Source organism: Ictalurus punctatus, chromosome 10, assembly GCF_001660625.3.
Source record: "Ictalurus punctatus breed USDA103 chromosome 10, Coco_2.0, whole genome shotgun sequence".
In the NCBI taxonomy this organism is placed as follows: domain Eukaryota; kingdom Metazoa; phylum Chordata; class Actinopteri; order Siluriformes; family Ictaluridae; genus Ictalurus; species Ictalurus punctatus.
In genome coordinates, this window is record NC_030425.2 from 21,960,233 (window position 1) to 21,981,649 (window position 21,417).

At 37.7% G+C, this 21,417-nt stretch overlaps 1 protein-coding gene across 2 annotated transcripts in view; it reads left to right on the forward strand.

Annotated features, from left to right (window-relative positions):
* Positions 1-349: 349 nt before the first annotated feature.
* Positions 350-21,417, forward strand: part of ntrk3b (neurotrophic tyrosine kinase, receptor, type 3b) — a 140,959-nt gene continuing 119,891 nt past the window's right edge. The window contains exon 1 of one of the 2 annotated variants that reach the window (XM_047157999.2): positions 350-1,452. In XM_047157999.2, coding sequence (XP_047013955.1) covers positions 1,214-1,452 — 239 coding nt within the window. In that variant the 5' untranslated portion in view covers positions 350-1,213. The remainder of the gene's footprint in view (positions 1,453-21,417) is intronic. The other variant, XM_017477360.3, reaches the window with a different exon arrangement.

The following is a 21,417-nucleotide window of genomic DNA, read 5'->3' on the forward strand; positions in this document are numbered from 1 at the left end:
TATTTATGAATTTATGAATTTATGCAATAGAGCAGTAGTGAGGTGTTTATGTGCCGAAACCTTTGGTAGGACAATTGAGATATGGAGGAAAATTGTGAGACCACCAGCCCTCTTCAAATCACTGCTTCAAACTGAAGTTTAAATAAATAACGTGGAACCATTTTTATGTTAGAAAAAATGATCTCAAACGTAAAAATGTTGCTTTAATAATCACAGATTTTAATCAGATGCTACAATTTTGATCCAAGTTCATGATCAATAATTTGTTATGCCATGTTTAAAACCAAATGATGGAGGGAAATGAAACCAAATACTTGATTATATCTGAACTCTGTTTAGTCTATGCTTGGTTGTGGATGTTCTTATATGAAATTATAACTTCTATACACAGCAGGTGTTGATTCAACAAAAGAGTTTTTTTTTCTTTTCTTTGGTGCTTATTTTAGACCTTCACGGCGTCAGTCGTGATCTCTCTCATTCTCTTCCTCCATCTCTCTCTCCCCCTTCCTCCTTTCCTCTCCTTCCATCTCTCATGCTTTTTCCGCTTTTCTCTCGCTCTCTTCCTCCATCTCTCTCTCTTTGTCTCCCTCTCTCCACCCCGTTTCTCTCTCTCTTCCTCATTTACTCTCCATCCTGTTTCCATTTCTCTCTTTGTCCTTTCCTCTCCTTCCATCTCTCGCTTCCTCCTTTCTCTCTCTCTTTGTACATCTCTCTCTCCCCCTCTCTTTCTCCATTCCTCTCCTTCCAGCTCTCACTCTCCACCTGTTTCTCTCTCTTCCTCCTTTCCTTTCCTTCCATCTCTCTTCCTCCTTTCTCTCACTCTTCCTCCATCTCTCTCTTCCTCTTTTCTCTCACTCTCTCTCTCTCCACCCCGTCTCTCTCTCTCTCTCTCTCTCTCTCTCTGTCCAGGAGGTGGGTCTTCATGCTCTTGCTTGCTGTCAGTACTCTCAGCATCACTGCGCTCCTCAGCCTCCTCCTGTCATGGACTGTGGAGAGAAAAGCCGGTGCTATTCTTTCACCTTGTCTTCATAACGGAATACTTTCCAAAAGACATTTTTTTTAACATCAAGGATTTTTTCCCCCCTTCCACTAATCTTTCTCACCCCATCTCATCATGTACACAGGCGCTCTTATGTAGCCCAAACCGCATTCAGACACGCCACACATTTTCCCCTATTTTTTCCCCCCGGATTCGTTAACTCGGTTTTGGACCATGGATGTTGGGCTGTGTTTCGTGCCGCTTTTGAGGATTTTGCTGCTTTCCAGCGTCTTTCATGGCAGTGTGTTCTCGGTGCTCGACTGCCCACCGGCCTGCACCTGTTCCTCCACCGACATTTACTGCAATAAATCGGACGGGGGGAATTTCTTCCCTCTGCTCGCTCTGCAGGACAGCAGCAACGGCAGCAGCGGCGGCGGAGACATCGAAGACCTGTTCAGAAACATCACCACCATGTAATTATGCTCTCCTTTTCATTTCATTTCCACGGAAATTCTCTTTTCCAGCCCTAACCAGAACTAACTCCACTGGCGTTATAACGGCTCCTCTGGCCGCGCGTGCTAACTTCTCTTCCGTCCTTTTTCTGATAGGTTGGTCACTATAGCAACACATTTAGGCTGCTGCTGCGGGCTACAACAAGGGGAATTACTTACATAAAGTAGTTATATATTTATATTTATGCTGAAATATAGATTTTTTTTAGTGAAATGTTAAAAAAAGAAAGTACCAGAGAAATAAAATACAGTAGTTAAACCGTCAGCGAGTTTTGGTCGGTTATCGATACCGTGTAGCTTGGCGGTGTTTGAGGGGAATAAAAACAGCAGCATCATTATTCGCTAACATCTAGCCAAGCAAATGTTAAACAATGTAGCACCATTATAACAATTTATTAATGAAACAAATAATAACTACTTGTTAAACATAAGTGTGTTATTGGCTAGCTCATTATTTTATCAGTATATCCTATTGCTAGGTTCAATTTCTTACCATTCAGCGTCTAAACTGAACAGTTTGACACACAAAAACAGGTTTTTTTTTTTTTGTGGTAACGATAAACGCTACGTGCCGTTACTTCTTTTATTTATTTATTTATTTATTTATTTATTTATTTATATTTCTCTCCACTGCGGAAAAATACTCATCCCTTCTGATAGCTAACCCCGAGTGATTTCACGGGCTGAATCCAAAAATGTCTGTCTGTTGCACGTATAAAGCACTAGGTATGATGTAGAAACTATTATTTCGTACCCTGTTTACTGCACTCAAATATAGAAAGGAAGGAGCTATTTTAGATTCGGGTACGAAATGTTGTATGAAAAAGATAAGATGTGAGAGATTAAGTAAATATTGACCATAATTTAGGCTATTTAATGTGTTAATTCGGTAGTAATTGCTGCACAAAGGTCTGGGTCAAGCTGGGAGTAGTAGGTGTTAAATTAACACTGGGCTTTTTGCTGTGTATTCCCAGTTGACCACAGTATGTTCACAGCATTATCTTTGCTGCTTTCGGTTATGTTTAATGTCAATGTCACAAAACAAATAGGCACGTACTACATTTTTACCCCCCCCCCCCCCCCTTTTTTTTTTCTAAAAGTGATTTATTATTATTACTACTATTATTATTATTATTATTCTTTTTTATGTGCATCAATCCAGGACACAAAAGAGATCTTCTCCATTCCTGTAACTCCAATATCCAACCCAAATTAGATTAATTTAGGTATTTTGTTTTAATGTTAAAAGCAGCACAGTGGTGTCCACACAGCCAAGAATATGTCCCAAGATGTATATAATCTTTACAATGTGCTAAAATATCCCACGTCACTTCTTTTTATTAGTTAATGTCTGTTTTAATGGTAGCCCATAACTTCTCTATGCAGCCTCTTTAAAAAAAAAATCCACTAAAGCAACAGAACCATCTGCTGAATGATATGTGCTTTGAGATGGTTAAATTGCACTGCATTACATAATGTTCATTGTCCGCACGTAGACATTGCTTTTCTTCCAATCAGCAACAAGTCCCATATATCTCCAGCAAGAAAGCAGAAAGCAGCACATGTATTCAGGACTCTCAGCTGCATCTTAATTTGCATGCTGTCTTGAAGGATTGTGACCAACATTAGAAGACAAGGAATGCAAAATACATACCTTTCTAGTGTGAGACATGGCAAGTCTGAATAGTGAATACCTAATAAGTCATGAAAGAGCCTGTGACGTTGTTGGTGTAGGTTGAAATGATTTTGATTAAATGTGCAGTGTCAGTGCAGTTCCACATGAGAACAAAAGGAGCCTGAGTGTATTCTGTTAGGATGTCTACCTGTAACACTTGCATAGACATAAATGCTAAGTCTCTTTATTAGGGTTTATCCAAGAGTACTTTTCAAATAAGCAGAACATTTTGGTCAGTCAGCAATACCATGCAGTATAGGGCTGTTTTACGTTTTTTGTTTTTGTCCTTCTCTCCACTGTGGTAAAGGAAATAGCTCCCCAAATGGCTCCCTGCTAGACATATTGTCAGCTACATATGGTGTAGAAGCCATTACTTCATTCCTGGGGTAATGCACTTAAATAAGGTGCTCTGAGCCATTTGGGAAGCATTTTTTTTAGACATAGCCATAATGCATGGCTGGGGTCAAAACACAGGATGACAGAAAGTCCTAATCGCCATCACAGCAGGAAGGAAAAGGTCAAATCTAATGTCTTGAACTAAAAACAGAAGAATTAGTTACTTAGGGAAGTAAAACAAGGAAAATAAGGAACTTTCAACATTTTAAAATACATCTTACAACACTTGTTTTAGTACAGCAGTACTAAGAGGTATTTAGAAAATTCCTACATCCAGTAAAGATAAGTGATAGCTATGGTCTGTCATAACTGTATGCAATAAAATATAACCTTCACAATACACTATATGTAAATGAACATTTATCACAACTTCATAAAATACACTCATCATCTGTAGAAGTCCAATACTATACAACAAACTGTAAATCCTCCCATAAGCTTCATTTAATTTTTTGTGATTAGTTTATTGTAGCATTAAGGGTGAAAACTGTGGTACAACTGGTCACAAAGGCATTACGAGTGCGACTGGATGATCTACAGACACTACAGAGATGGCACTTATTTCTGAGTTAGAAAGTGTATCACTGAAGCCCAGTATTCTTGGTCACAAATGTACTACTAGCTAGCTAACTATAGCTTTGAATGCACACAGTGATGTGTGGAAACACTAACAAAACCTAAAAGTGCTAAACAAATAAAATTGAATTGAGTTGAACAACTAAGTTAATACCCAAAATGTTAACCAAATGTTGAATCCACAAAAGGTAATTCATGGCACACTTCCAATTGAAATGATTTAAAAAGCCTTTATTTAAATGGCTATTTCATTGAAGTAATGGGCTGCAGCTGTGTCAAAGAACACTTTCCTAATTCAACATGACTTAGTCAAGATATAATTCTCACCAGACCAGCTTTGATTGTGCATGTTACACGTTAAGTGACTTTGGGTTGAAAACTGAGCTCCAAATACAGTACAATCTCCAGGCATGTTAACATGAATGATGTTAGTGCTGTTGCTTGTTAGCCATATAATTAATCTGGGTGCTCCAGTGCTATCCACTAGCATGCCTAATTCATTATTGTAAATTATTATCAAAAAGTAACAGTAATCTATTCATCAACAAAGTCACTGGAATGGGTTTAAATCTAACAAAGTGCCTTTGGAGTTTGCTGATTATTTAGATGGCAAATGGGAAACTAATTCACCTTTCAGCACAGAAAGTGTTTACTAAGTTCAAAACAATCTACAGCAATGTTAAGACTAACTCCAAAGCTGTTCTCTTGTGTGGGTGTCATTCCCTGAGAGGTTTGATGAATGTCATGACAAATCACCAAAATGGCTCCTGAGTAATTTAGGCCTTTTAATATGAACATGTCAAAGGAACATTGAAAATCTGTCTGTTAATAAATCATCTTTTAATAAATGGCCACATTATCCTGAGTTAGAATCAGAGCTTGTCTGTACTTTCAACACCATGGACAGCTCCCCTCTACTGACACTGTCTATCTATCTATCTATCTATACTGTGCCTTGCTGTACAGTATTTCATGATGAAAGTGATGTACTTGTGACTTGTGAACACACTTTGTTTGGACTACCATGCTGAATTTGAGAATAAAGAATGATGTGTTAGAATGATAGAGTCTGGCGTATTGGCACGGCTGAGTGGAATCGTACGCAACAGCCTGCGAGTTATAAAACAATTTGTAAAACTGCAAGTATGTCACCATCCCCAGATGTCTACACTTTCGCCTATTGATGTGTTAATTCATGACGAGGCTCTTTAGACATTGAAATGTTTGAAGAAATAAAACTTTTAGAACACTTCTGTTGGAAAATAAACTCTTTATGCGGCATCTTTAGTCCCAAATTAGATCTCATTGTTGCAGTATCTTGCATTCAGTGCTTAACAGTGTATAGAACCAAAATTCCACTGTTATTGACACCAACCCAAATATGGCTGCTCTCATGATTCAGATTGAAGAAGATACATCCAAGCATTTATTTTTACTTCATACTTTGGAAGTAACACATGCATTTTCCTATCTTTACAACTTGGTGGGTCCAGACTTACAGTACGTTCCCCAAACCTTAATATACATTTATTATTAGTTTCATTGTCACTGGTAGTAATTACCAATAATATGCCTGACATGAATAGCTAAATAATTCAATTAAAGTTTATTTAAATAGCACTTTTAACAAATACACATTGTCACAAAAGCAGCTTTACAGAAATCAGCTCAGAGTTTAAGGGGTTAATCAACTATTCAATTTAGGAGACAAGCACAGTCAAATTCAAAAAGAAAGCCAGACCCAAGTGCAGTAATTACTGCTCTTGCTACTGCCTGTAGAAGTAAAAGTTTGTTCAAGTCGATCTTTGTGTTATCTTGCTAACTAGGTCAGGGCTGCCATCTGAGAATTAGGAGGAGCATTGGGGCTCAACTCCCTGTCAAGCCAAGCTGCAGCAAAAACTGGCTGTGCATGTGACCCTGCTTATCCCATGCATCATCACACACACACACACACACACACACACACACACACACACACACACACAAAAACACAAACACAAACACACAAACACACACATCTGCAAAGTGCTGGTAGAAGTTGCCTTCATGAACTTGGCCTAGCACCATTTTCAGCTATACTGACTGAAGTAAAAGCGTGGCTGGTGGAAGCTGGTGCTACGTCAGTATGAAAGACCTTCTATGAGCCATCTGCAGAGGCTCCACTTTTACTCAGGAATATAAATGAAGAACCTTCTTAGGCAACAATCAAAAGACACATTGATAACCTGTGCAGAGGGGAAGCAACCACAATCTGAGAGGGAAGGGGTTATGGTCAGAGAATGAGGCTGGCACTTTTGAAGTAATGTCACTGTGTTTCAAATGGTTGTCATTATATACATAGAGAAGATATAAAAAGTCTATACTCCACCGTTTAAACTGCAGGTTTTTGTGCTGTAAAACATTAAACTAAGCTAAATCATGTCAGATCTTTTTCCACCTTTAATGTGAAATAGCAACCAACAAAATTCAAATGATAAACACATTTATGGAAAAGAAAAATTAATTACAATAACCTGGCTCCATAAGTGTACACACTCATTTATAAAGGATCATGTGACCACCATCAGAATTAACCAATCATGTTGAAACTCATGTACAAAAGTAATCATCGTACAACTGTAATCAATTAAGTAATTCTGATTAACCCCAAAGAAAGCTGTTTCTGTAGGATTTTCTTACATCGTCTTGGTTTTATCCGACTGCTGAGGCCATGATCTAAAAAGAAAGCATATGCAGGATTTTATTTTCAAAAGGTATTAATTAGGAGAGGGGTACAAAAGAATGTCCAAAACATTAGATGTACCACAGAACACAGTGAATGCCTCTTCAACAAATGGAGAAAAGGGGGCACTAATAAAAGCGCCATTTCTAAAAACAGGACGCCAGTGCCAAATTGATGGAAAGACAAGAAGAACACATAGAGTCCTACAGCAACGTTAAAGGAGCTGCAGGAATATCTGGCAAGTGCTGGTCACTCCCTGCATGTGACAACAATCTCTAATTGTCTTCACATATGTGGGCAAAGGGGTAGGGTGGCTAGACAGGAGTCTTGTGAAAAAAAAAAAATCCAAGACCCCAAACCATCTGGCAAAATGTGTTATGGTTTGATGAGACCAAGGTATAACATTTAGGGCATAATTCTAAAAGATACATTTGCTGCAAAACCAAGACAGCTTATCACCCAAAGAACACCATACTTATGGTAAAGCATGGTGATAGCAGCATCATTTTATGGGTCAATTTGATTGGTTTAGAGCATTTTTGCAAGGAAGAGTGAAATACAATTTCCAAAGGAAGATGTGCTAAGTTGGTAGACTCTTACCCAAAAAGAATGAGCACTGTATTACAAGCAAAAGGTGCTTTAACAAAGTATTGGTTATTGGATATTCACACTTGTGCAACCCAGTTGTTGTCATTTTTTCTTTTTTCCCTAAGACATATTTTGTCTCGTTTCTTTTCACTTGAATTTTGTTGGTCGCTATATATCACATTAAGGGTGAAAAAAGATCTGACGTGATTTATCTTGGTTTCATTTTTTTTTTTTACATCACAAACAACCTGCCATTTTAACCTGATTGTGTAGACTTTTTATATTTACTGTATGTGCAGTACAACAGAATGCTTTCATTTCATTGAAATAATGAGTAAGCCACTGGAGTCACTTCAACTGTACAGTGGCCATCTGGCATTTCAAGAATTTGGACTCTCAATTGTTCATTCAATAGTATAGAGCCGTGTCCAGACACACTGGACAGAAGAAGAACAAAAAAAGAAGATATATCTAACTATGGTACATAGCAGGAAACCTTTTAAAACATGTCTATGGTACATGTCCACCTGCACAATTTGTTAATGCTCCTTACTGTGATTACTTCTGGTTGGTGTTTCTATGTTATCTCTATAAGCATGATTCAACATGGTCTGACACTCATAAAGGTGTGACTCCAGTCACATAAAAACCTACATAGTTTCATGTTAGGTTTAGATGAATTAGACTTTCATATGATTTCAAACAAAATCCAACCACATTGCCCTTTTTCAGCTTTATTCATCAGGTTGTTTCATTCAGTTAGGTTTGTTTCATTTCACCTGATAGCAGCATGTAAGAATAAACTGTAGATGGGCTTGTGAGTGATGCAACAGAAGCGTTTGTCACTAGTGACTGGGAGTCCAAGAAAGCATAATTGGTCGTGCCTTTATATTTTTCCAAAATCAGGAAATGGTGCACACTTTATCTCAGAAGCACAGATGACAACCAAAAAAATCCTGTATATCTAAGCAACCTTCACCCAATATTCAGGAAATAAATCTCTTCATGTTGCAAAAGTAATATACTGTATATTGTGGACTACAAATAGGTGTGACAGGCCACTTTTTAATTACACATTCTAGTTTGGTTAGCCTCGACACTACTAAGCCACCCCAAAGTAATAATAACTTGGTGAGGGTTATTGCAAGACAGGGTGGGAGTACAAAAAAAAGCACAAACTGTCAGTGCACAAGGAAACACACTAATCTGTTCCAAATGAATTTGAAAAATGTTACATAAGCTGAGGAGTTTTATTTTTAACCACACGGTGTCTTGTCTTAACTCCCTACAATATACACAGCACAATGTCCTCTGTTAACTGCAGTTTCAGTATTCAATTGGCTTAAACATACTGTAGAGTTCAAAAGCCTTCATATTTGACTTACAAGGCAACAGATTTTCCCTTAGTCAACACAAAAAAGGAGAGATGATACCTGATGAAAGATCAGCACGTGGTCATGTTACATGACGTCTTAAATATGTGTAGGTATAAAAGAGAAGCTACATCTACCTTATTCTCGCTGATGATCTAGACAGCTAGGTCAACACCCATGCCCCTACCAGATGTTTCCTGTGTGCCATAACTACTTCTTTAATTGCTCACAGAGAAAAGAAGCAGTATACTCACTTTCCATGGTAAGGGTCATCACATGGCATGAGTGGCGCAGAGGTACCATATGTTGTGTACTACAAATAGGCAAGGAAGATTAAAGGGGCAATTTGTCATTTTTGCCATACAGTGGGTCCTTCTGCTTATATTTTTCTGACCCAGAAACAGACTCTAGTCCAGTTATAACAGAACTGAACTCAGCCTGTTTTCCTTAAAATGACAACTCTCAAGGTCTATGTAGTTTCGACAGAGGTGGAGCAGTGGGTCAATTAGAGAGCTATTGGAATTTACATCATAAGCAGATAAATATTACAAATTGTCCCTTTAACTATGGGCCTCTTTTTATATATATTGGAAGTGTTTAAGGGTTGCTGAGTTCCAATGATAGAAAGGTTAAAAGTTTAAATAGCAGGTTTGCTCAAGAGCCACTGTGATGCTGGATACATTCATTCATCATTCATGGTCAGGATCATTATAGATACAGAGCCTATTGCAGAAACATTGAACACAAGGCAGGAACACACCGAGGATGGAACGCTGGTTCATTGCAGGGCACCTTGCACACAAACATTCACAGTCATTCACAGCTAGGGCCAATTTAGAGTAGCCAATCCACCAACCATCATGTTTATATGAGAAACTGGAATAACCAGAGGAAACCCACAAGGACGCAGGAAGAGTATGCCATGCTGTCGGATGTCCGTGACAATATTGGAATGTTGCACCATGGTTGCAACAACAACAACAACAACAACAACAACAACTGGTGTTACTAATTCAAAGCTCAAATTTTGTTTACTACATGAGGAAACAAAAGTGGTAAATAGTGTCATATAGCATGACTCTTTTTTAAAGGAGATAACTGTTAATACTTTGTGACTCCTGAACTCATGGTTGATTTCAAAGAGCCCTTAGGCACTGTCTACCAGATTACAGGTGCATAATGGTGTCCCCACCATGTTTCATTACCTCTATCGAGGAATACTAGGTTTCAAAAGAACAGGGAGGTGCATTATTGGCACTGATAGCATGTAACAGCATTCACAACGCAACATGCACTCGCAATTAGGAGCAACAGCATGTTGCCTGATCAGCACCCTGTAGTATCAATGTTTTTTTTGTTCTTGTCATGTTGTTCTGAATAATTCTGGCAATATAAGAAGAGCATAGGCAGTGAACAGGAAAATGTATTTTGCTAGCATTTGACAGTTAAAATGGAAATAAGTGTGCAGAACATCTAATAAAAAGGTCACATCAGGAAATAATCATCGGTTAATTGTTTATGCATGGAGTGAGAGGGACAGAGGAGCCAGGAGAGAGTGAGGACATCCATATTACATCGGAGCGTTTCTCTGTGGGCTTGTTTATCAGGTGGAAATGACCGGAAAGACATTATCATGTACGTATATGATTAACTCACATAACAACAATAAACTCTAAATGACAGCCATGAGAGTCTTACTTTATAGGTTTGTCACAAGACTTGCACAAAGACAGTGTGTGTTGCACTGAAATGAGAATGGCAAAATAACGAAACAGCATTTTTCTGTATTTTATCTTTGTTTTTCTTGGCACACAGTAAACTAGGAAGTAAATATTTTTTCATAAAAATATTTTTAAAAATTAAAATACTGACTTTATATTTTCATTTCTGAAAAATGTATTTTGGAATATTTTTTTAGAATGAAAAATTATTGAAAATATTTTTTATTGTTTCTTCTTGTTCTACCCCACAAAGTTCATGGATCCAAATATGCAGCATGAACAGAGTAGGGTAGGAGATTCTACAGGCTATTATCTGGTGGATGTGTAGTCTGGACCCTTATCCTGTTTTATAAAACATATGATAAAGCTGGGATCAACATATGAAGAACATACATTTTGGGTGATATGGGTGCTTTTTATCACCCAAAAAGCCATCCTGCAGATTTTTTCAGCTGCCATGTCTTCCTAATTTACCATCACTCTCACTCTCGCCATCATTTAAAAAAAAAAAAACATATAATTTTAATCTTGCTACTCAGCAATTGCTGAAAACCAATTAGGATCATTCAAAATGAATGAATGAAAACAAGCATAAATATGAGATTTAAAATAATAATAATAATGATATATATATATATATATAATAAAATACAAAAGACATATAGTTATGTATAATAGTAATAAACAAGGCTTTTGCAGTGAGCCACTGCAGCCCCCTTTCAAGTGAACTTTTTTCCCCCACCATAAAATATTGAACTCTTTGGGTCCATGAACAAAATTCCTTTTATCTTCCTTTTCTAGGTCATGTAAAAGACAAGTGTGACGTAAACTCCTTATGCAAACACATTTCCCCCCCTCATTTTTTTCTCTAATTTGTGCTCACACTGCTGGCAGCACAATTTAAAAAAACGAAAAAAAACCCCCCAACTAATCACTCAAGGGCTGTAATTTAAAAACTACAGTCGATAGTCTATTATGAAACGTTCCCTGAGCGGACTGAGCACCTTCCTCCTCTTCCTCCCCCTCCTACTCCTCCTCCTTCTGGGGAAGTGTGTTCTTGTATGAATCGACTACAGTAGCAGCCCACACTGTGCATGTGCGTAGGTGCTGAGACCATGAAATGAAATGTCAGACCATTTGGAGTAGAAAACCTTTAGTAGATATCGACAGTGATAAAAGTGTTAAATGAAAAAAAAAAGTTATGATTTCTATTAGACATGCTTGAAATGGTTTCCTTTTTTAACATTATACGTGTGAAATAATATGTTTTGCTTCCTTTTGTGTACTCGAGATGAATATATTATTATCAAGTGTAGCATACAGGCTCTAACAGATAATTGAATGATAGTTATATTTTGAAGATTTAATGCTTGCCTTTGATTTGCATTTTAGGACAGTGAACGTTCCACCTCACTCTTACAGACTGAATCTTAAAAGTCATCATGTACATAATTTCTATAATAACAGTGCTAAACGGATGAGTGTGAAACAGCTGCACAACTTGTTCAAAATCCCATCTCCAAATTTCTCATGGATGGTATAAATATGCTAATCCATTATTGCCTTTACTCCAATCCTAGGTACTCAGGTGCTACTGCAGTGTATTGGGAACTCTCTTCAACCTTTCATTTATTTCCCCCAGGCAAGCTTTTTGCTAGCCAGATAAGCCAGGCTGTTTTTTTCCCACACACATTTGAATGTCACTGCATATGTGAATAACACTTTTTTTAGTGTTCGTTTATAGAGTTTGAGCTTCAGCATTAAACAGAGGCCATGTTAAAATGAAGAAACTGTCTTAGGGCACTTTTTCAAGTATTAGTCCATTTTCCTAGTCTGAATCAAAGCGCAGTTGATACTGGCCTGGAATAAAAATCCTTTTAGTCATTGCTCACTTCCTTGCAGTCAGGGTTAAATCGTGTTCCCCCTACAATTGAGCTGCACTATACTCTATAAATCTATAACATTCTCTTAGTCATCGCAGGCACAATTTCTATTGATGTTACCACTGATCAATACAGCACCACTGTACAGCTTGTTCAAAATCCCATCTCCAAATCATTATTGTGCATGATGGAAATAAAAAAAAAACAAATAAAAAAAGTTTTTGAGGTTCACAGCATCCTGGAGGACACATAAGGTTCTTAGAAGAACCTTACAACTGAGTTTTTCCCTGTCAGGTGTGTCTGGAAATAGGGTATTTTTGAAGCTAAGAAGCACAGAAGCTAACTAATATCAAAAACTACCAATCTAAAGAATGTGAAAAAGATTTTTTCTGAAAAAGTGTAGGATTTGGAAGTGTTCCAAGACCAGCTTTTGCAAGCCATCTCAGGATGGTTGTTTTTGGTCTTTATTGGAGTGTGATAGATGTGTACCAAGAAGGAAAATGCCCCAGGGTTCAGGGTCTCTGCAAAGGCTGAGAAGGTTAGAGTTCTCTATCCGGAGCTGTAGATTCCAGTTTCCTCTGACATTCCCAGTCCAACCATGAGATATATTTTCTCCAGCAGGGCCTGGGTCTGCACATCTAGTAAGATGCACCGAATACAGCTCTAGCGGGAGAAGACCTGGCGCATCCTTGTGAAGTGCCCGAACCATCTGAACCGTTACTAAGTGATAAAAATTCCCAGTCTCCAATAATAAAGATTTTAAAGCTCTGGGTAATACTTTAATTAAAGCTGCATTTATAAGGCTGCATGACCTATATCAGGATGCCCTCACAACTGACATAAAGCCTACATTGGACATTTATTAAAGCTTATTTCAAGCTGTCATAAAGCCTACATTGGACATTTATTAAAGCTTATTCCAAGATGTCATAAAGGCTGCTTTTGATCTCAATTTTATCTTGAGAAAAGGTTCTGTTATGATTGGCCTGACTTACAATGGATTGTCATGACAGCTGATTTGGTACAGTACTATGATATGACAGTTTCATCATGGTATTGACCACACAAAATCACACCCACTTTAATTTACTGTGTCAGAAGAAATACACATAACTATATCATTATGGTGTCATGGAATTGTCATAGGTTTATTATTGTCATTGTCATTAAATCACTTTAGAAAGCCATATAAATTCAGCTCTGCTTAAGGACCAAACCATATACATACATTTTACAAACAGTACATGTATTTATATTTACGGCATTTGGCAGACGCCCTTATCCAGAGCGACTTACACTTATCTCACTTATACAACTGAACGGTTGTATAGAACTTGGCAGTTCTGGGATTTGAACTCATGACCTTCCAACCAGTAAGCCTTAACCACTTAGCTACCACTGCCTAAAAATTCAACTCATTTTCCTTGAGTAAGGGAAAATAAACATAACACTGTCATTAGTGTGTCATGATCTTGTCATAGATGTTCATAAAAAAAATCATATAAAACAGTCAAATTAAACTACTAGAAGTAAACTGAGTGATAAAGTCAGTTGTGAAGATGTCCTAAAGTAAGTGTCATAATAGAACATCATGTCACTTATGTTAACTTGACATGAAAATGAATCTTTATGATAGTGCATGTTATCTTTATGATGTTCTCCGGTGTTTCGGGGATTTCCTCCAGGTACTCTGGTTTCATCCCCAGGTCCAAAGACATGCATTGTAGACTGATTGGCATTTCCAAATTGTCTGTAGTGTGTGAGTGGGTATGTGATGGGTGTGTGATTGTGACATTTGATGGGTTAACACCCTGTCCAGGGTGTCCTGCCTTGTGCCACGAGTTCCGTGGGATAAGCTCCAGGCTCCCCCGAACCCTGTGTAGGGTAAGCAGTATAGAAAATGGATGAATGGTTGGATAATGGATGTCTGTTGTAATAAGATTTGATTTGATAAGATATATGTTTCTTGGTGTAATGTAGCCCTATGTGTGAGGCTAACACTACATAAACACCACTGAGGACCATTTAGCAAGGTCACATCTACAGGTACAGCTCAAAAAATTTGATTATCTTGGAAAAGTTCATTTTTTTCCCATAATTTAATTCAAAAAGTGGAACTTTCATATATTCTAGATTCATTACACATAAAGTGAAATATTTCAAGCCTTTTTTTTGCTTTAATCTCGATGATTACGGCTTACAGCTCATGGAAATCAAAAATCCAGTATCTCAAAATATTAGAATAAAGAATCTATAATACAGGAATGTCGCAGTGTCACATTCCTAGTGTCAAGCCACTCCTGAACCAGAGACAACGTTAGAAGTGTCTTACCTGGTCTAAGGAGAAAAAGAACTGGACCAAAGTGGTCCAAAGTCCTCTTTTCAGATGAAAGTAAATTTTGCATTTCATTTGGAAATCAAGGTCCCAGAGTGTGGAGGAAGAGTGGAGAGGCACAGAATCCAAGTTGCTTGAAGTCCAGTGTGAAGTTTCCACAGTCAGTGATGATTTGGGGTGCCATGTCATCTGCTGGTGTTGGTCCACTGTGTTTTCTCAAGTCGAGAGTCAATGCAGCGTCAGGAGATTTTAGAGCACTTCATGCTTCCATCTGCTGATGAGCTTTATGGAGATGCTGATTTCCTTTTCCATCAGGACTTGGCACCTGCCCACAGTGCCAAAACTACTAGTAACTAGTTTGCTGACCATGGTATTACTGTGCTTGATCGGCCAGACAACTCGCCTGACCTGAACCCCATAGAGAATCTATGAGAGACACCAGACCCAACAATGCAGACGAGCTGAGGGCCATTATCAAAGCAACCTGGGCTTCCAAAACACCTCAGCAGTGCCACAGGCTGATTGCCTCCATGCCACGCAACATTGATGCAACAATTCATGCAAAAGGAGCCCCGAGCATCTGTTGAGTGCATAAATTAACATACTTTTCAGAAGGGCGACATTTCTGTATTATACATTTTTTATTCTAATATTTTGTGATACTGGATTTCTGATTTCCATGAGCCGTAAGCCATAATCATCAAGATTAAAACAAAAAAAAGGCTTGAAATATTTCACTTTACACTATGTGTAATGAATCTAGAATATATGCAAGTTCCACTTTTTGAATTAAATTATGGGAAAAAATTAACTTTTCCATGATATTCAAATTTTTTGAGATGCACCTGTATGTAATTCAAACTGCTCCTTGCTAGCTTTCCTTTGTTGTTAACAAAAGATTTTTCAAGTGTGTCTTTAATGCACCTTGTTTAAAATCAGAAGGTGTCCTCCCACCATTAGTACCATTAGAGGCTACTAGATTTCTCTCTGTCACACATGTTTAAGCATTTCCTCCTTTACACTGTATAGCAGCTTGCGAAGTAGTCACTGGTGTACAAATGATGATGCCGCTGCATGTTTGCATAAGGCTTCCAGATGGGAAGCGCATTAACCACACTCTACTCCCTAACCCTTCACAGATTTGCATACTATATAGGCTTTTTGGGCTTGCGCCAGCGCAATATGACCATTTATTTAATTAAAAACTTCAACGCAGCACAGGGCCTGTTGTGAAGGAGATCTGACATGAAAATACGCAGCACAACAGAAGGACGGGCTGAATGTGATTGTTTGTCATATACAAAAATGCTTTACACAGCATGTGTCGATTCTTTACTTGCTCTGTGGAGACAAAATATTTTTTTTTTCTCCATAGATTTAATCACAGGAATAGAATCTGTTGAAATATTTGAAGTCTTAGTGTTCTAGGACTAATATACGGTCATGATATTGAAAGAGAGTGACAAATATTGTACTACGAGTACTTTCGGTAACTCAGAATTACTAGTATGAAACCATTATGGTTAAGCCTTTTAGCATTAATGTCTCATCATAGGCACAAAATTAACTGGAACACTCTCATTGAAAGATATACAGGCAGCACCATTTGTGATTATATATTTGATATATTAAGTCAAGTCTCTAATAATGGCTTCATTTGCCATTAGCCAACTGTTACACACACAAAACTTATACTACTGTTGTCTGTCTCTTTGTGTAATTTTGTGTTTGGCATGTTTGCTTTTTCGTATTTTAATTCTGAACATGTTTACTTGGTCTGTTCACTGTTACCTGACATGACTGCCACTCATAGGCTGTGCAATTCTACATTCTGTACTAGAAAGAAATCAGCCCCAGCATCTATTTCATGCCATTCTGTGTATTTTTACTTACAACCCTTGGTGGCGCTGTTCTTGGTTGTAAAAAAAAAGTTAGAATAATCCATGATAAACTATTTGTAAACAGCAAATAATACAAAGTTGGTTTGTTTTTATCTGTTGCTTTCCTTTCAGGAAAGGAAGGGCTTTGTCATGCTAGCTCATTTATACCAGACGGCCCTAGGATACACTCTGCTTGAGCAACCCATGTTAAAGATTTTTCTATAAGCCCATCTTATATGCTCATGGATCCACTTGATTGTAGTATCAATTATAATTTGTCACACATAAGCAAGCTTAATAGAGTGTTATTAATTGATTCCTTTGAAAACTGATGTGCCTTGCAGGCATCTCTTGTTTACATTGCAAAAATCTTAAATCTGCTGATCCGCACTCTAAATTGAAGGACATGCGCACACAGCATTATAAAGAGAACACTATGCAGCATGAGATCAAAAGAGATTTTTGAAGTGAATGCTCAGTTACTGAATGTTTGACAGGGCTCCACTAGCTAACAACAGCTTGGGAAGACAAACAAATTTCTCGCTGACTGTTGCTGCTGGAATTATTTAACCTCTGAGAAAGTGCTGATGTTAATTACAAGCTGCCTATGACTCTGTGATACCTTGCATTTCTTTAGGACAATCAAAAGCCATTATGTTGATAGAAGGTAGATGACTCTTAGAGGTAGGACGTAACAAAGTGCAATGACTTTGTTACTGTACTTAAGTCTGGAGTAATACTGTAATACTGTATTACTGATCACTGCAAATTGTTGCTGTGTACACTTTTTACTTATCATGACAGTTTGTATTGTGGAAGCTAACTCTTAGCATTCAATAGTGTGAATCGTCAAAGTTATTTTCATGCTAGCTGATATTTCAGAGATTAGGAATAAAGCTGTTTAGCTTGAGCTAATGTTTTTCAGACGCTCCTTGGTTCATTAAAAAGAAGCACTAATTTACCATCAGTAACTAAAATCAGTGTGATTAGAGTCATAAATTATTTTTTGTGTAAATTTCTTGTACTTTTACTTTCATGCTTTAAGTTAATTTAAAATCAGTGTGATTTGAGGCAGAGATTTTTTTGTGAATTTCTTTTACTTTTACTTAATTTAACTTGACGCTGTACTTCAACTTTTAACAGAGGATTTATTGGATGAGTAATTACACTTTTATTTGAGTAAAGCATTTCGGTGCTTTACCACCTCTGGTGCCTACACAAATGATTTGAAAACTGATATTTAATTTACCTGCAGGAGCAGGTTTTGAAACAGACGCTCGCCTCCACTTCTGGCATGTGATGGTGGGTGCGGAAGGAAGAGAACGTAGAATACAAAATGAAGATACAGTTCAGGATGGCCTTCTGTGTGCCTGCGTTTAAAGTGCCAATTCAAGCCACAGCCAAAGAGCGCTCATAAGCACAGCAGGGAGACTTAGTTTGATTCCTCACACTGCTGATTACTGATACATGAGAGAAAAAAGAGAATGTGCCCCTTGAAGAGCTTGAACGTGCAAGGTAAAGTGCCTGCATATGTTGCCTTTGATGACCATGCTAGCAGCAGTTTGGATTGTGAATACTTCATGCAGAGAAAAGCTCTTTCCAGAGAGCACAGTGAGGCCCAGTGGTCATCTGTTATGCTCTTTGTGCTCTGGAAAGCTTTCGTGTTTACATGAATAAGTCAGTGTATCCAGGCGTAATCATATCTCGGTCATTACTCTTTCTGGAAGTCATGGGGGTTTAGCCTCAGTCTGAGGGTGCTGGACCACAACATGGTCAAAATGAATTTACACAAGAGGAGCCTTTAAAAAAAAAAAAAAGGTGTGAGGTTTTGCTGAGGTGCAAATTAATAGATTTGTCAGCTTCTTCTTATATCACAGAGCAAGAAAACCATAGCTAAGCAGCGTACATCTAACCAATGAAGTAATATTTTTAATTTTAGCTCTGATTTCCACAGATGTGATTCTGTGATATGATACGCCCTGATTTGGGATGACACCATACATGATAGAACTGTCAGCTAAGATATATTACCCATTACTCAAAATATAGACGCAGAAAAGTTCAAAGCAAGTTTTCATTATCATGTTGCAATTAGGTGTGACGTCGCAGAGTATGAATGACTTTAAAGTTTTAATCAGAGTTAAGTGGCAGAAAAATCACACTGATGAAAATATGAAGGCTTATCTTATAAAACAGTCCATTCATGTGTATATACGTAAGGGTCCTGATAAGCTCGACAAATGTAAACTTACAGACTGAAGCTGGTGCATTCACAGACTGAAGGAGTAATGGCTGAGAAATCGTTACAGCTGGATTCGTTGACTTATTCATATAAACATGAAAGCTTTCCAGAGCACAAAGAGCATAACAGGTGACCACTGGGCCTCACTATGCTCTCTGGAAAGAGCTTTTCTCAGCAGGAAGTATTCACAAACCAAGATCAATTTCCTTGGATGCTCAGGAAATCAAAGTGTAGGTGTTCCAGAGGGCCAGATGGGACATCAAATTTGGACAGACAATCAGCGTAGGTGTCAGACTCCAGTCCAGGCGGGCCACAACGCTGCAAACTTGGACGAGGACTTGTTGGCATTCAGCATTGAGTAACGTTTCTGAGTAGCATCCAGAGCTCAAAAGTAGTTTTATGACTGTACGGTACACTTACACTCAAAGAAGCAAGGTTTTCTCTGCTAGCCCATCAACTTAGCTTATTTTAGTCATCTAACTAGCATTGGTGGTGAAGATTATAAAGATTTTTTAAAAAGTTCCAGACATCTTGGCGAACTTTCTATAGTTCTTCTTTTTCTGCAGGTAAAATCCCAAACAGACTATCACAAGTGTGGTCCATTACTTAGTAAAGTACAAAATGTTCTCTCTACTGCAATGGGCTGGCCACCTGTCCAGGGTGCACACCACCTTGTGCCCCGAGTTCCCTGGGACAGGCTCCAGGCTCTCTATGACCCTGTGTAGGATAAGCAGTACAGAAAATGGATGGATGGCTCGATGGATGGATGGATGTTCTCTGTAACATTGAACTTTTTCGCTGAAAAAAATAGCGTGTGGAAATATTTTTTTTCTTTTCTACTGACACAATAAAACAGTAAGCATAAAATATGCCCAAGATTTTGTCTGAGAAAAAGACACATAACAACGTGTCCAATCTGACACTACAAATAATTTATTTTCTTTAAATAATTTAAATTATGTTAATTCTGTTAATTCATCTGTAGCCACAGTGTTTTTTGTTGTTGTTGTTGTTTTTTTTTAAGATAGAAAATTCACAAATGTGCCGAAGCTCAGAGTATTGACCTACATACTGAGTATTGCGCTGAAATTCATGACCTTCACTGGATGTTGGTTATCGTAGGCTAATATGGCACATGTGCTACATTGCTGTTTTGGCTAAGGTAAGGAGTGCTTTATATAATTATCTTGTTGAATTGCCTATGGTATGAATAAAAATAGGCTCAAAAGCGAGTTTTGTAGGCCAAATTCGTAAATTAGTAGAACATAGTAATAAATAAAATTCTTTTTTGTAATAATTGTGTCAGCTAACGAGAGACGATTTGGATGAAAATGCAGATTCAAATTTAATAAAGGTGAAAAAACACACACAAAGAAAGAACTATGAACTCGTGGCAAAACACAAGGACTAAGAAACATAATCATAAGACAATAAACATGAGACATGAAAGCATAATGTGACAAAGAAAGAGAAACACAAAACCTGTCCTATTGTCCTATTGAAAAGGCTGACTATCATTTTTTTCATTAGTTTCATACAGGCAAATAAAAGAAAAGAAAAAAAAAAATTTTTGGTTTTGGTTTTTAGCCTGGGATTCAATTTCAGCCAGGGATTTCATCCCTTCTTCACAGCTTGAACATACTAAGTACATGCTAACATACTAAGGCTATAGTCAAGAGCATTTGTGAATAGATTGCAACTTTTAATATATATAATATAACTTTTGCCAAAGCATGCCTTCATGACATGACCAAAGCTTCTCTGATTTCCATATGAAGACTTGGTGACAGAGCCACAATTCCATATATAATTCTGTTCATCAGCTAATTATGGAGAGCTGAATTTACTCTGTAAATCAGAGGCAAATCACAAATCTCTGTAGGGCTGTGGCACTGCTAGATCTGAGATTAACACTCCTGGTCCACAGTTAGCTATATCTGGCAGACGTGTCATCACATCTCATAGCTCTGCATATCATATATTTACCCAGCATTTACTTAGGCTCATAAGACAAATGACTAAAATAAGCATTTAATTTCTTATTAACAAATTCAGTGCACAAGCAGGCGGTAAAGGTGTTGTGCTTTGTTTTATTCTGGCTGCAGGTGCTAATTTGACAAATAAAATATATTACCGTGCGCCATATGCAACCACACTGCAGAAGTAACTACATTATCATGCTGGAGGAATTCTTTTCAATTCTTACCAAACTTCAATTCTAAATTAAATATTTCCTGTAGATTGATCCCTTTAATCCATCACCTTTTTGCTCAATAGCTCACTACTCAATTGACTCACTCCTACTACTTCAACCTCAACACTTCCATTTTGAGTGATGTATTTAAGCTCCAAATACAGGCTTTCCTATGTGATGACCATTACTATGTATGATAGAAATGGTCTGCTGTTCTTAATACGTAGGATGGACAATACCCAGCCACTGTACATGCAACATGAAGTGTTATTGCACAAGTTTGACACCCACAGCAAACCTAGTGACTCATACCTAGAGCTATTATTGTAATGAAACAGTAA